The 13482-nt window shown below is 43.2% G+C and overlaps 2 protein-coding genes across 4 annotated transcripts in view; both read right to left on the bottom strand.

Moving 5' to 3' along the window:
- The window catches only part of rpa1 (replication protein A1), a 30431-nt gene extending 21650 nt beyond the window's left edge, over positions 1-8781 (bottom strand). Inside the window, exons 1-11 of one of the 2 annotated variants that reach the window (XM_084020435.1) lie at positions 8625-8781; positions 8262-8309; positions 7769-7847; positions 6843-6951; positions 6612-6700; positions 6416-6490; positions 5117-5234; positions 4104-4206; positions 3955-4023; positions 3443-3635; positions 874-1010 (exon numbers count right to left, since the gene is read on the bottom strand). In XM_084020435.1, coding sequence (XP_083876561.1) covers positions 874-1010; positions 3443-3635; positions 3955-4023; positions 4104-4206; positions 5117-5234; positions 6416-6490; positions 6612-6700; positions 6843-6951; positions 7769-7847; positions 8262-8309; positions 8625-8654 — 1050 coding nt within the window. In that variant the 5' untranslated portion in view covers positions 8655-8781. The remainder of the gene's footprint in view (positions 1-873; positions 1011-3442; positions 3636-3954; positions 4024-4103; positions 4207-5116; positions 5235-6415; positions 6491-6611; positions 6701-6842; positions 6952-7768; positions 7848-8261; positions 8310-8624) is intronic. The other variant, XM_084020436.1, reaches the window with a different exon arrangement.
- Positions 8782-9414: 633 nt separating this feature from the next.
- Positions 9415-12997, bottom strand: serpinf2b (serpin peptidase inhibitor, clade F (alpha-2 antiplasmin, pigment epithelium derived factor), member 2b). 2 transcript variants are annotated; one of them, XM_084018684.1, is made up of 10 exons: positions 12847-12997; positions 12394-12498; positions 12255-12323; positions 11953-12027; positions 11591-11873; positions 11366-11509; positions 10859-11047; positions 10604-10746; positions 10323-10527; positions 9416-10201 (listed from the first exon to the last, which is right to left on the bottom strand). In XM_084018684.1, exons 3-10 carry the CDS (start codon positions 12306-12308, stop codon positions 9849-9851), a joined length of 1446 nt encoding a protein of 481 aa, XP_083874810.1. In that variant the 5' UTR covers positions 12309-12323; positions 12394-12498; positions 12847-12997; the 3' UTR covers positions 9416-9848. The 2 variants fall into 2 exon arrangements, with proteins under 2 accessions (XP_083874811.1, XP_083874810.1); XM_084018685.1 differs by lacking the exons at positions 12394-12498; positions 12847-12997 and having other exon boundaries at positions 9415-10201; positions 12255-12320.
- Positions 12998-13482: the final 485 nt, after the last annotated feature.

Genomic DNA, 13482 nt, shown 5'->3' with positions numbered 1-13482 from the left:
TAATGCAATGGTTCAAAACTCCAGGTTGTTGTTATTCATTGACATAACCCAGACTAAAACAATGAAAGTAAAAAAAACTCCCCCTGGCATTTAATCAACATTAGCATTATGTAAACAAACACTTATGATCAGGACTGAAGGTGCTTTCAAGTTTTTAACTCTGAAAGAGGAAGAATAATAATGAAATCATCTGGGGGATCATGAATCTAAATCCAATAGTTAGAGATAATTTACTGTGAACCAAAGGAGGAAAAAATGGTTATAAAGAAAGATCACGTTTACTTCATGTTTAGTTTTGGAGGTTTTCAAGGTTCTTTACTGTCGTAACCCGAGGACAGCAACTAAGAAAAGACTGTAACAGAGGGAGGAGTGGGGGGGGGGGGACGGAACAGCCTCCAGAGACGGGGAAAAATACATCCCGCCCTTACTTCTTGGTATTGCCATTGTTCTCTAGAAACTATACATCTTGTGCAGCTCAGCGAGTCCCAGTGGGAAGCGGTGTATGTGTCCGACAAACAAACAGGGAACACTGTGCTTCCTGTCAGGAGGAAAAGAAATGGTGGCGAGCCCAACGCCCCCTCGACGACTTCATCAGCCCGCGGCAGGACTCAACCACTCCATGAAACACCTCACATTATTATAGTTATTACATGTCTTTGTTTCTGAAACCGCTGTGATCCGCAATCAAACGCCTTTCTGCAACCAGAAAACCTTCATAATGAGCCGAACAAAAGGTTTTGCACTGTAGGTACTCGTGGCATTGTGTTCCGAGAAAAGCAGAACCATCACAATAAGCAATTAGCGTCTATGCATGAAGGTTGGGATTGATTTTAAAAAGGTGATTATACTCCCGAGTGTGACGTCCATACTCACTTCCTCTCCCCACAGCGTGACGGTCACCAGCTTCCCGGACATGTCCATCAGGCCGATGGTCCTCTTGGAGACTTCTTTGTTGTTCTTGGTGGTGAGGCGGGTCACCTCGTCCACACTCTTACACACGCCGATCACGTCTGTAACGGAAGACACAAGACTAGATGAGTTTGTTTGGGGATTGAACACATTATAGGAGTACTCCTAAAACTCTTCGATACCTTGAAGTCAACGTTTATCCGTAAATCAATCATTTATCTGCAGCTGCAGGATGTGAACTAAACACAAAGTCCATAAAACGTCTCCACCACATCAGTCAATTTGGCTGTGCAGCATTAACACAGCAGTGCATTGTGGGTACAGTTTATTTGTCGGGGAATAAACTCCTCAACACCCTTGAGGAGACACGAGCTACATTCCTGTCTCTTTGTGAGCCAGCCGATACTTAAAGTGAAGGTTAGCCTCGAAGCGAGGAACACTTAAGGTGGACTGAACAGGATTACAAACTACTCCAATTAGCCTTTTTATTTTTGATAAATATTTTAACCACCGTTAATTATTAACATCCTACTGAAACTCTGCTCTGTTTTGTATCAGGAAAAGTTGAATGTTGTGAAAGTGAGTCATATCCGTAAATAAAACATGTTTTACTTCAGACTTAAATGGTAGTACTCATATCAGTACTTGGTATCTGCAAGTACTTGGGGAAAAAAGTGTTTTTTGTAGTTTTCCTGATAAATTCGTATTTTAGAGCGTTCCCAAATATACATATCATAAATATTGATTGTAGTGTTTACGGCCACAGGTCGCTCTGGGGTCCCGCGGCTCCCGGCTCAAATTGGCTCATGGGAAATAAGCGATTCATTCATTTCAAAATCAGGTGGGGGGGGTCACTGGCCTGCGTACCCGGCACTTCCATCCATAATGTACGAGGGACTCGTATGAAAAATAGGCTTTAATCATTTCCACCAATGCACTTCATCAGGCACACTTTGTTGACTAATGCAATCAAGCGTGATCGACCCGACGCCGCTTATTTGTAATTGTGCAGGAGTGGCTTCACCGACATTACTCGTGTATTTACCCCCCCCCCCCCCCGCCGGGTAAAAGGATTTTAACAAAGCCTCACGTTTGATGTCGACTGGCAGAAGAGAAATGACTCAAAAAAAGTTCATTAAAACATGCAACAGAGTTTTTTTTTCACCTGCGACGGCAGGTTCTCATTTTCACTTCGGTTCTGCCGAAGGACCCAAAAGTCCATCTGCACTACGGGCAATTACTGTCATCAGTGTTATTAAATAGCACTTTTGCACTCTCTGCTCTGTAATTACCTCACAGCAGATCCAGCATTCCTACTCACCGCTACAAACTCAATCCTGTTGCTGATGAGAGCTTATTACGGGGCGAACCACCCCAGTAGGAGCGGGGGCCGCTCTGAGCTTCAGTTGGTTGGCTCTGCTTCTTTTTAACGCAATGCACCAGTGCTTAAGAGAATTATGATGCGTTCAGGTCTCACAGAGCAAAGCAAAACAGTCTTCACGTATGCAACAGACACTATAGGAGGCCTGTAGTTTAGTGCATTCACTGATGGGCGACTGCACGTTATTACTCCGGTCCCTGTAGGTTGAGTCTCAGGTACTAAATACATAACTCATCAAAACGTTTGCCTCATAAAAACGTGGCCTCGCTTCAAACGGGGAAAAGTGCTGACTCAGCGCTACAACCCGAGCCACCGGCTCTGCACCCGAAAGGTTTCATTCTCAGTTCCAGAGCCGAGGCGGGGTCTGGTGTGTCAACGGCAAAAAGGCTCAAGAATTCTCAATTCCTCTTTTGGTCACCGGGAGGAAAATAAACTCCAATCCTCCACCATATGTTAACCTGTCAGGGACTGTAGGCTAGATTTAATTATCCAACAAGCGAGGCTGCCTTTGAATGTTTCACTCAGCCGTTCTCTTTGTTACAACGTTGTACTCGGAGGAGTTTAAAGCCGACAGCGTCATTTGTTCTATCCGCCGCCTCACTCCAGAAAAACCTAAAAACAGCAGGAACACTTGCCAAAACCTGCGTTTAGAAATGTGAACCAACAACAATCCATTCAATAATTCAACGTTTTCTAGTAAAGACATCATCATTTTTAACAGCGTGCCATGTCTTTGTATGTGTAGTTAGGGTCGCAGGCTGTTTTCCCAACTGATTTTTGATGATACCGATTATGGAGTGATAAATAAATCTGTTATGGATGCAACGACTTATCAGAATCAGATGCTGATTTTAACTGAGCTGCTTATTTGATCCATTTTTAATTTGTTTATTCTTATTTCAACATTATAGGAGGCTGTGTTGTGGTTATAAGTGGCATCGCCCTCTGCTGGCCAAACTAGGTTATGACACCATTCCTGACTCATTCTAGCAGCTCTTTTCATATTAGATTCTTCCAAAAATGGATGTTTCATATCTGTGCATATCAGCCAGCGCCGATACCGATATATTGGCGATAATATCAGGCGACTGATTAATCCGTCGGGTTCCCCTGGGAACACAACGACCACACGTTGGGTTCAGGAATCGTTACCAATGATGGCGTCTTTCTCCCGGTTCTCCAGGTCACCGATGGAGACGAAGTCACACTGCATCACGGGAACGTCACAGCTGTCCTCGCAGGGGATGATGCTGGAGTCTCCGTTCAGAGTCATCTCGTAGTCATTCTTCACAGACGTGTACTGCTTGTTGGCGATTTTCAGCGAGCCCTTGGAGATGTAGTAGACCTGGCGGGTGCAGACGGATGCGATCGCACGTTAGTCAGAGATCTGGGGAGCGTTTCACCTGAATGGTGCAAACGAGATACGACTTCAGACAGTCGGGGAGCGGGGGGGAATCAACAAAGGCTGGCAGATGATCATAAGCCGCTTATTGTATGGGTACAGTGTAGCCAGATGACTCATTCATAGTCTCTGTGGTTTTAACTCACAAAGTACTGGCAGCTGTTGCTGGAACAGTCCGCGGCCAAATCCGCCGTTAACGGCACAGCGAAAGACAGTTCTGACGGATAATTAGGACGAACCGGGATGTGGAGGAACGTCTCACCTTGCCAACCTCGATCAGGCTGAAGAACTTGTCCACCTCTTGGTTGAAGCCCGTCACTCGGATCTCTCCCTGAAATAAAAAAAAAATGGCAAATTTGGTACAGATTCCAACTCATTAAATCTTTAATTTGCATTAAAATGAACACTCACGCTCTCGTCCACCATCTCCATGGAGAAGAGTTTGCCGTCGCCGCGGGAGTTGCTCCACGTTCGGATGCTGCTCTTGTTGGTGATGCGGGCGCGGACGGTCCACCTGCCGGACGACGCAAAGCCTCAGGTTAGTCATGAGAATGTAAGACTACACTCAGCATGGGACGAATATAAAATAATTATATGTTTAAAACGCTTAAAATGGCACCAAAATGTACTGATATCACTTAAATACTTGTATCGAGTCGCAGATTAGACGTGTTTTTGTGAAAAACATCATAATGTATCTGCATACATAAAGAATAAACACATTTAATTATATATTCATATCATGTATTCTTCAAATCAGGCTCTATTTTCAAGATAAACAGCTTTAATTCACTCGTGACAATATTTACAATTATCCCAATAATGGAAATTCATCAAGTTATTGTGTCACAATCTGCAATACATTCCTACATCATCTCCTCCCTAACCTGCAAACGCTTCTATTTATTCATTCATTCCTGCATTTATTCACAAACTCAACCTTTCGATAAGCTGACATTGCACCTTTTAGTCCCCGATGGATCTGCAGGACTTCAGGATGCCTACGGCTGATTAGTATTTTCTTTAATTATAGTTTTGCATCAACAAACATTTTTGATGAGGCTCATCATGTATTTTTTAAAGCAGTGTGGCCCTGAGCTGCACTGAGCAGGACGTATTCAAGTTGAAAAATAAAGATGTGGCGCTCACTGGTGGACAAACGCCGTCGACACCGACTTCAATCCTAAAGGTCACACTGGCTGAGAATATTGGCCAATTATCAGGTCTGGCTTTGAACAGATGATGCAATAAACATATTTCCACTGCTCCTCATGATAATGTGTTTAATGTGCTTTTGCTGATGCTTAGTTTTTATTGCATTTACTTGAAAACACAATTTATAAACGTATAAATGTGTGTTGTTCCGGTCCCAAACATGCATATAAACAACCCCGTGACATGAACCCGACTGAGGAAACACTCACTTGGACTGATAGGGGTTGAGACTGGCGATGGGCACAATTTTGGAGCTGCCCCCCGGAGTACTGGGCATAGCAGATGGGGTCTTCTTCCCAAAGTCTCGATTGAAACCTCTTTGCGCTGCTGAAGGAACGAAGAGAGAAATAAATGATCCATGAAGAGCGGTGATGGAGAGAAGTCAAGAGAGAGGCACATACATTATTCATCAGAGACAAATTACAAAAATCCAATTTCTTTGGATTGCAACTGCTCGATCACTGTAATTATCTCACTTCATGAGGGAAGTTTCATCAAAGAAAAACCTAATGACTTAAAGCAAATTTACCGCCGTTGGCTCTCGAGTCGAGCATGAGGAAAGACTCCTACAGGAAACACAAGAAAAAAAAATCTTGTCCAGCAAAGTTGGCTGAGATGTGTGATCCAGCATTTTTTTTCGGGGGGGTGAGAAGGATGATTCATATTTCACGGAATCAGGGCAGAGTGTGAAATGCTATAACAAACCGGAGCTGCTCTTCCCCAGGAGAGCGGCGCTGCCCCGACTTTCAGATTTTTTTTCCCCCCATTTGAACAAGCGCTGCACATTTGATTTGTGTGCGTCTCACGCGGAGGATTAGAGTTCAAAGTGTCCACTTAAGTCCTCCCACTTTGCCAACCAATGCACTTCTGGTAATTAAGCCTCCAGATCAACCGGCACACACAGAAAAAAAATGAACAATGACTGTGCTGATGAGGAGGCTGCTTGCCACAACCTCAATTCCCACACGGCAGATTAGAGGGATGAATACCTGCTATGACACGCCAGAAGACGGCAAAAACCCGTCTCTGACAGAACGGATGGCACATCCCCTGCTGATCCGAGTTACATGTGATGCTGCTGTGATCCGATGCTTGTCTTTGGCATGAGCACGTTTGAAAAAAATAAATGTTTGAAAGTCTGTGTTGCTGTGTATTTGTTTGTTTCCTCCTGAGCATCAAAAAAAAAACATAAACCTGACGATTGACATCGACCCATCAGCCTCATAGCTGTTTAAGTTTATGATGCCGTGGATCACATGCAAATAAACGGGAGGTCTGGAGAATTGCGAGTGTCAATAACGCTGGAAAACAAAAAAAAAACTCTGGAAAAAGGCTTGAGAAAGCTAAATATGAAAATGTTTCTCAACAGGGCTGTCAATGACTTGTGTGCTGTAAAGCTGTGTAAAGCAGCAGAGGAACGCTGCCATCTGGTGGTGGTTTAGAGAAATTTAAATAATGAATTTGCACCCATTTTAACACACGTTTGAGAGATCAAATCAAATACTCGCCTTCATTTCTATTTTGCTGCAGCAGAGGGACGCGGTTTTCGGGAGGCGGCGCCGACTGCGGGGCTTTGGTCTGACCTGCGAGGAAGATTTAACATTCGTGTGAGGCTGCAGTTAGGAGCCATTAAGACGGACGGATGCAGAAATATCAATCTCACAAACTCAGGAGGAACATGCATTATTCAGCACACAGCCTTACCCTCGATGTAAGGAGTGGGGTCACCGATTTTACCAGCAACCTCTTTTCCAGGTTTGATGACTTCAATTTCCAAAATGATCACCACACGCCTGCAGTAAGACATAAAAACAACATTGCATCCATTTAGTGCAGGAAGGCAATTACTAAACACTCTCACTATTATGAAAACAATCATACAAAACAGTGGAAAAACATCTTGATATAAGTGACGTGTGGAGAAGAAGTGCGTACCGTCTATCCTTCAGGATGTTCGTCACGTGCTTCTTCAGGATACAGATGCAGTTGGGGGCCAGTATGTTCTCCTCGGCCATGAAGTTCAGCTGCGTTGAGAGCATGAACGCTGCAAAAGGTGTAGGAAAAAAAAAAAGAATGAGAGGAAGCACATGTTCATGTGTGTTCATACTACAATAAAAAGGGGTTTCTTCAGAATAAACTGCTCCAGAATGAAGTCAAACTTTATTTGTGCAGCACATTTAAAAGCAACCGCAGTTGACCAAAGTGCTGAACAAACAGAAGAGCATTCCTGTAGCACATTTATTAAAAATTAGCCTCACTAGGAATGTAAACAGCAGCAACAAAAATTATTTATTGTCCAGCAACTTTGACTAAGTTGTGTCCCGCGCTCTGGCCAGTAGTACAGCTTAACCCGGGTTGCCAGGATGAAGCCGGGTCTCCATAAAGGTGCCGCCGCCGACCTCCTGCTGCTGGCTCAGCCTGGAAGTCTTATTGCATCCATCTTTTTATCCTGCGACTGGACATCAGACAGCCAGGATGCATGCTGGGTAAGCGGAGCAGACTTAAAAGGTCCTAGCTGGGTTGTTGACTTCCTTTTTTCCGGTCTGGTAGCTCGTGATGGGCCGTTGAGTCTGCTGCACTTAATCCAATTCCCACAGTTACATTTCAGATACGTTATAATTCATGCCGGCCGTTGCCATGGCAATTCTAATAGTGGCAGAGGAACTGCAGCACAACAGAAGTTGAAGTGAAAGTATCAATCTTCTCTTGCAATTATTGTTCTGCAAAAATAACATAAAATCTACAAAATAGAGTCACAATAACGTGTTTTACACATCACGTTGTCTGTTGTGGATCCAAATCTGTGTTACAGTAAAGCCAACTTCTGTTGACAAAAATATAATAAATAAACACAAACTTACAGGAAAGCGTGTGGATTCCATCACTCATCATCACCCGAAAGCGAGAGGTGCCGCTCCCTCCATCAATCTTTCGGAGGTTCTGAAAAGGTGAAAGTATTCAATGTAAAAATAAAATGATCTGTCTAATCCAAAGACATCATTTATTCTGTTCAGTTTGATGCATCAAAAAATCAAAGTGCACATAAGTGATTGCCTTGTCAGTCTTTTGTCAATAAAAATTCATAGTAGGATCTGTTGGTGTTTCTCTAAAGAGCTGCCAAAGAATAATATTGTAGTTTTTTTTTATATGTATTGTTTTCACACCAGTAAAAACCACATTAACATGGAAGAAAATAAATAAATACATAAAAATGCCATGTCTCTATAGTTTGTTCTTGTTTTATTGTCAATAAATATCTGTCCTCTTAACACATTCTCTAAATATATAATATAATAAATTATATTCATTATTGTAGTCTTTTATATTAGTAATATTAATATTATTTTTACTCACCACCAACTGAAGCACCGCGTCATTGCCACCGGTGTCGTTTGATAGAGCCTGAACACACACACACACACACACACACACACACACACACACACACTTCATTAATTAAGTAATGTGTTGTCTAGTGCGACATTCATGTGGACGCATTAAAAAAAACCTTATTATCTAACGTCATACAACACAGACCAGCTAGCTGTTTAGCGTTGTGAACGTTGCTAATGTTACGTAAAGCTAACTTCAGTAAAACAACATTAAGCTAGCTAGCAGAGGAAAACAGACCACCGCTAGCTTCACCAAACCGAACAAAGACTGCGTTAAAAACACACAAAAAAGTCGCGTTATGACGGCTAACACCGCGTCACTCACCTCTATCGCTCCTTCCGACAGCTTCGTCATGTTTTACGCGAAGATGATTTTAGCGAGCTAACGTAAAAATAAAGACAGCTCTGCGTGAAACCGACTGACGCGAACTCTGCTGGGTGAATTGTGACTGTGGCGCCAACAGCTTGGGACAAAACGCGCGCGCTTGCCTAGCCGTTTCCGTTTCCGCTCACAGATCTGGCGTCAGTTCGAACAACCATTAGCGCGGTAACAAGTGTAAAGAAACGGGCCCGAGATCAGCCAGCGTGAATGTCAGCGCCGAGAATGACGTGACGTCACATTGCCATGCATTCAGGGGCAGAGTAAAAAAATAGGATATTTTACAATCCACCGTAAATCGTACACTTTGAGTTATTTTATCGCAAAACTATTTTACTGTTTGAATAATAAATTAGACACAGTGGACAATAAGTTGATGTCAAGGGAAAAAATACACTATTGACTGCAAACTCGCCAATCAATATGGCTTTATACCGCTTTAAAACCAGTCGATATTTCGTAGCAGAGATGAGGAGAAAACCAGTGGAATGGGAGCAAATACCAGTTAGTTACTTGCCAAAGTATGAGTGGTTAACTCTGTTAGCTGAAAAAGACAAATGAATGGCATATTAATAAAAAAAAAGTTAAATTACCAGCAGCACCCTCAACAAACGTCCCTTGGGTTTTGCCGTTTCCGAGTTTCATGAATGCATCAGTTTACCTTCAGATTTCAATATACAGTTTTTTTCATTCAAAACCATAAAACTCGTAAATCAAAGAACCTCGACATGTTGTGGTATAAATCAATTCAGTTTATTAGCCCATCAGATGACATCTTTTAAAAAAAAAAAAAAGAATAAAAAAATCAACGACATACAAAATGATGCAGTAATGCTGTCACTTTACATTTTTATACCTTGGAAATTGCAATCGATTAAAGATGCCGAGAGATTTTACTGTGGCTGTAAACCCTTTATTGTATCTAATTATAATTTTAAGAGTTACTCGACCGAGGCCACGTCATCTAATGCAGTAAAACTGAAATCTTTGGAAAGAAATATTTGATTTTTAACACGGGATACCGGGCTCCTTAGTGTGTTTATTCTACAATGAAACAAAGACACATGAAGCATCTGTTTCCACACACACACATTTTGAGCCAGCTAATTGATATTGTACATTTAATCTGTACAATCATTGGAGAGGGTCTGAGGGTTTATGTGTAAGTCCCTATTTAGGTGGGCCTCCAAATGAGCCAACGTAATTCTTATCGTTTGGGAATCCCATTTTATCTTTACTTCCAATTTCTTCTCTCTCCGAGATCGGAGCTCCAGGATTTGGGTTGTTAATGACACCCATGAAAATCGGCACCTCAGTCATATCGTCCATAAGGGCAAAGAAGAAAGGTTGGCTGAGGTGAAACACGGGGTTGGATGAGCGCGAGATGACGACAGTGGTGGCTGCGGCAGCCTCCGCACCCTCCTCGTTTATCTCCATGCTGGACTTATGCATCACGCTGGAGACCAGCAGGGGGCCGTCTGCCATCTGAGCCAGGTTGGGACTGGAAAACATCGCCCCGAGGCCTAACACAGAGCAGAGAGGACAGAGTCAGTCCCTCGGATTTCATTGAGCAACAGGAATGTGTGTGTGTGGTAAAAATAAATAAATAAAAAAGCCCACATGATGAAAATGATGAGGTCTTACCCAGTTTGGTGAAAACATCCTGGAGGTCTTGAGCATACTCCAGTTTGAATTTGGGGAATTTAACTTGAACAGCCCTCTCCTTGGGCATATTATTATACAGGTTGGAGATATTCAGCTTTGCAGAGAGTGAAGACACATTCATCTGGCCGGACATGGGCATGACCACCAGCAAGCTCATTAACTTCAGGAACGGGAAGCGTGCCACCTGCACAGGAGGAAGAGATCCCCATGTAAGTGTACATTTTTAAAACCGTATTTAAATAATGAAACTGCATTTTTACCCGAGCGTCGAGGTCTTTGTCCGTGTAAATGCTCAAGGGGTGTTTGGCGTCTTCCATCACTTCTACGTCAACCGTGTGCTTGTCGTCGAGGTAAAACACACCTCTGGTGGTGAAGCGCGGGTCGAATCGAGCTTTCCACTCTCCTGCAGGCGACACAGCATCATTCAAACTCTACAAGGAGCTTCTGAAGAGGAAGACTTTCATTTCTCAGGGGAAAAGCGGCGTAATTATGGGAATATGGTGGAACATTTTTACCTTTGAAATGGACCGCGTTGATGAGCATGAGCAGCAGGTTGGGAGGTAAAGCAGACAGGAAGTCCGTCATCTTTCCGTTGGTTGCGTTCTCCACCCAGTCGTTGATCTGCTGGAGGCTCTCCAACACCGCTGGCTCCGAGTCGTATAACCGCCTGGACTCATGGACGAAGTCTTGCTTTGGCTCAAAGCCTAACACACACACACACACACACACACACACACACACACACAGTTGTGTTTTCATGACTTTTGAGGACATTACATTGAATTACATTCATTTCCCGGAGGAAAAGAAAATGTAATGATTTACGTTTTGAGAAAAAAAGGTGAGTCCCCACAGTGCGTTATCAGACATATGTCCCCACATGACCGGTAAAACAACCCGCCCACACACACACCCACTCTATATCTCTAAACCCTCTCTTTAGGTGTGCTTCAATGAGCAACAAGAGAAATCCCACTGAGCTGTGTAGAATAAACTTGTCCAACAATGAATGATTCCCTGACCTTGGCGGAGGAAGATCCGCGTGGCGACCTGCAGGTCGTTGTTTCTGAGCTGTGCCAGGACGTTATGCAGAGACTGGTGGTAGCAGGGGAGGGTGTTTTCATGCAGATGATGCATCAGCAGCTCCTCCGTCTCATTTGCTGCACCTGTAAAAAAAAAAAAGGATGGATGAGACACAATTCATCACGTTCTAATTGCACACACTAACGAGTTAAAGGTGCACATACCCAAAGCCAGCTGGGAGAGCGCTAACGATATGCTCAGAGGAGAGATGATGACGTTTGGCTTCTCCGGCGTCGTCTCCAGGTTCTGCAGCAGCTGCACGCCCAGTTTCTGGATGGCGGCGGCGATGACCCTCCTGGACTGTGGGCTCCGGCCGACGAACAGGCAGACGTCGTCCTGCTCTTCCTCCGACGAGCTCCCGTTGGGGCTGCTGGTTACGGTGGTTGGGATTACAGGTGCTTCTGTGGGTTCTCTTCCTGGTTGTGCTGTACTTTGGGGTTCTACATTCTAAAAAGGCAGGAAAAGAAGTGTTAAAGTACAAGTACACATTGACACAACAAGTATAATGAAAACCCTGAACCCTGACCTCTCTGGGGTGACTGGGCATCAACGGGATCAGAGGCACCAAAGGGGTCGAGTCATCTTCTGCCACCTCAACATTCTGTCATAAAACAACAATCTCATTGCACTATTTCCTTTCATATTTATATCCATATCTTCTCAGGGCCCATACAAAAATACTTTTTAAATATATTTTCTACTTGACGTCACTGTGTGAAGGGAAACTGCAAATAACTGTTTATACCGTGTGTGACAATAAAAATCTTAAATCTATACGAGCATTATGTAATCAACACAGATTCTAATCATCTGTAATAAGTGGTTTACCAGGACTCCTTGAATGCAGAGACAGATCAACAGGAGTGTCAGACGAAGGTCCATGTCCTTACAATGTAACTGAAAGAGAGGGAAATTATTAAAAAAATACAGCTTGTGTTCAATCATCTCCAAAGAAATCATCTCTCACCTTTTCTTTATTAGTTTCTTGCTGTGATGCCTGCAGGTCTCAAACACGTCGGTTCTACTTAGTCGCCCTCTCTTCTGAAGGAACCCAGATCATCTGGAAATGTGCCTAAAGCATCGGGGAGTCAGACAAAAGGATTTCTGGGTTTCTCACCAGGATTTCCACACAGAAATGCAACGTGTGCGCTTTTAAAGCAGACACATCCCGGCTGCCTGGAAGATCACCCCGGTAATGCAGATTTATTGTTGACTAAAACATCGTTACAGGCTACTTCCAGGCACAGAAAACCCACTTGCGGTGGCAGAAACTATTTTGAGTATTGATGCATTATGTTCATATTCAGCCCACTTTGCAGACCTTTACACAAACAGGGAGATATCTATGAATAGTATTAAGTGCACTAACCTCTCAAATGTACAACGGTATCTCAGTATATTCAAATAAATGTGATCTTACCTTAAATTAAATTAGATAAAAACCCTGCTGTCTAGTCCAAAAAAGGAGCGACTAAGTGAGCGGACGGCAGAATTCCTGAGAGTGAAAGACTGGCACTCACTCAGCAAGCGGTTAAACATCAACTTGCATTGATTGGGGACACTATTTGTTTGTAAATGCAGCTACCGAGACTCATCCGGGGGTTAAATACCGAAGACTTTTATCTTCTTTGCATATCAATGGGCAGGTGAGTAAGAACATCATGACAACTAAATCTTCTACAGAAAACATGACGGATTCATTGCAAAAGTGGAATTTATCCAACTTTGCGTGGGAAAGACAAATACAGCTTGCTGATATCAAGAGTTACGCATGTGAAACACACGTCCACATTTCCCAGAAACCCCTGGCTTTGATGCGTTACACATTTCGCAGAATTGACACGACACCAAGTGGAACGTGCGGTTTTATACGTCGCGTTCACCGATTCCTCAGGACAGGATGAGCATTAGGAAGAAGAAATAACCTTTTTAAGTACATTTGGTCACATTTCACCACTCAGCAAAAAAAAGTGATATCTTCTAAAAAAAAAAAAAAAAAATCACATGACAGCCGTCTGCAAACACAAGAGGGGACTTTGTCCAATCTGACTCACAA

Source organism: Eutrigla gurnardus (assembly GCF_963514095.1).
Source record: "Eutrigla gurnardus genome assembly, chromosome: 10".
In the NCBI taxonomy this organism is placed as follows: domain Eukaryota; kingdom Metazoa; phylum Chordata; class Actinopteri; order Perciformes; family Triglidae; genus Eutrigla; species Eutrigla gurnardus.
The sequence above is the reverse complement of the archived record's forward strand: the minus strand, read 5'-3'. Positions and strand labels throughout refer to the sequence as shown.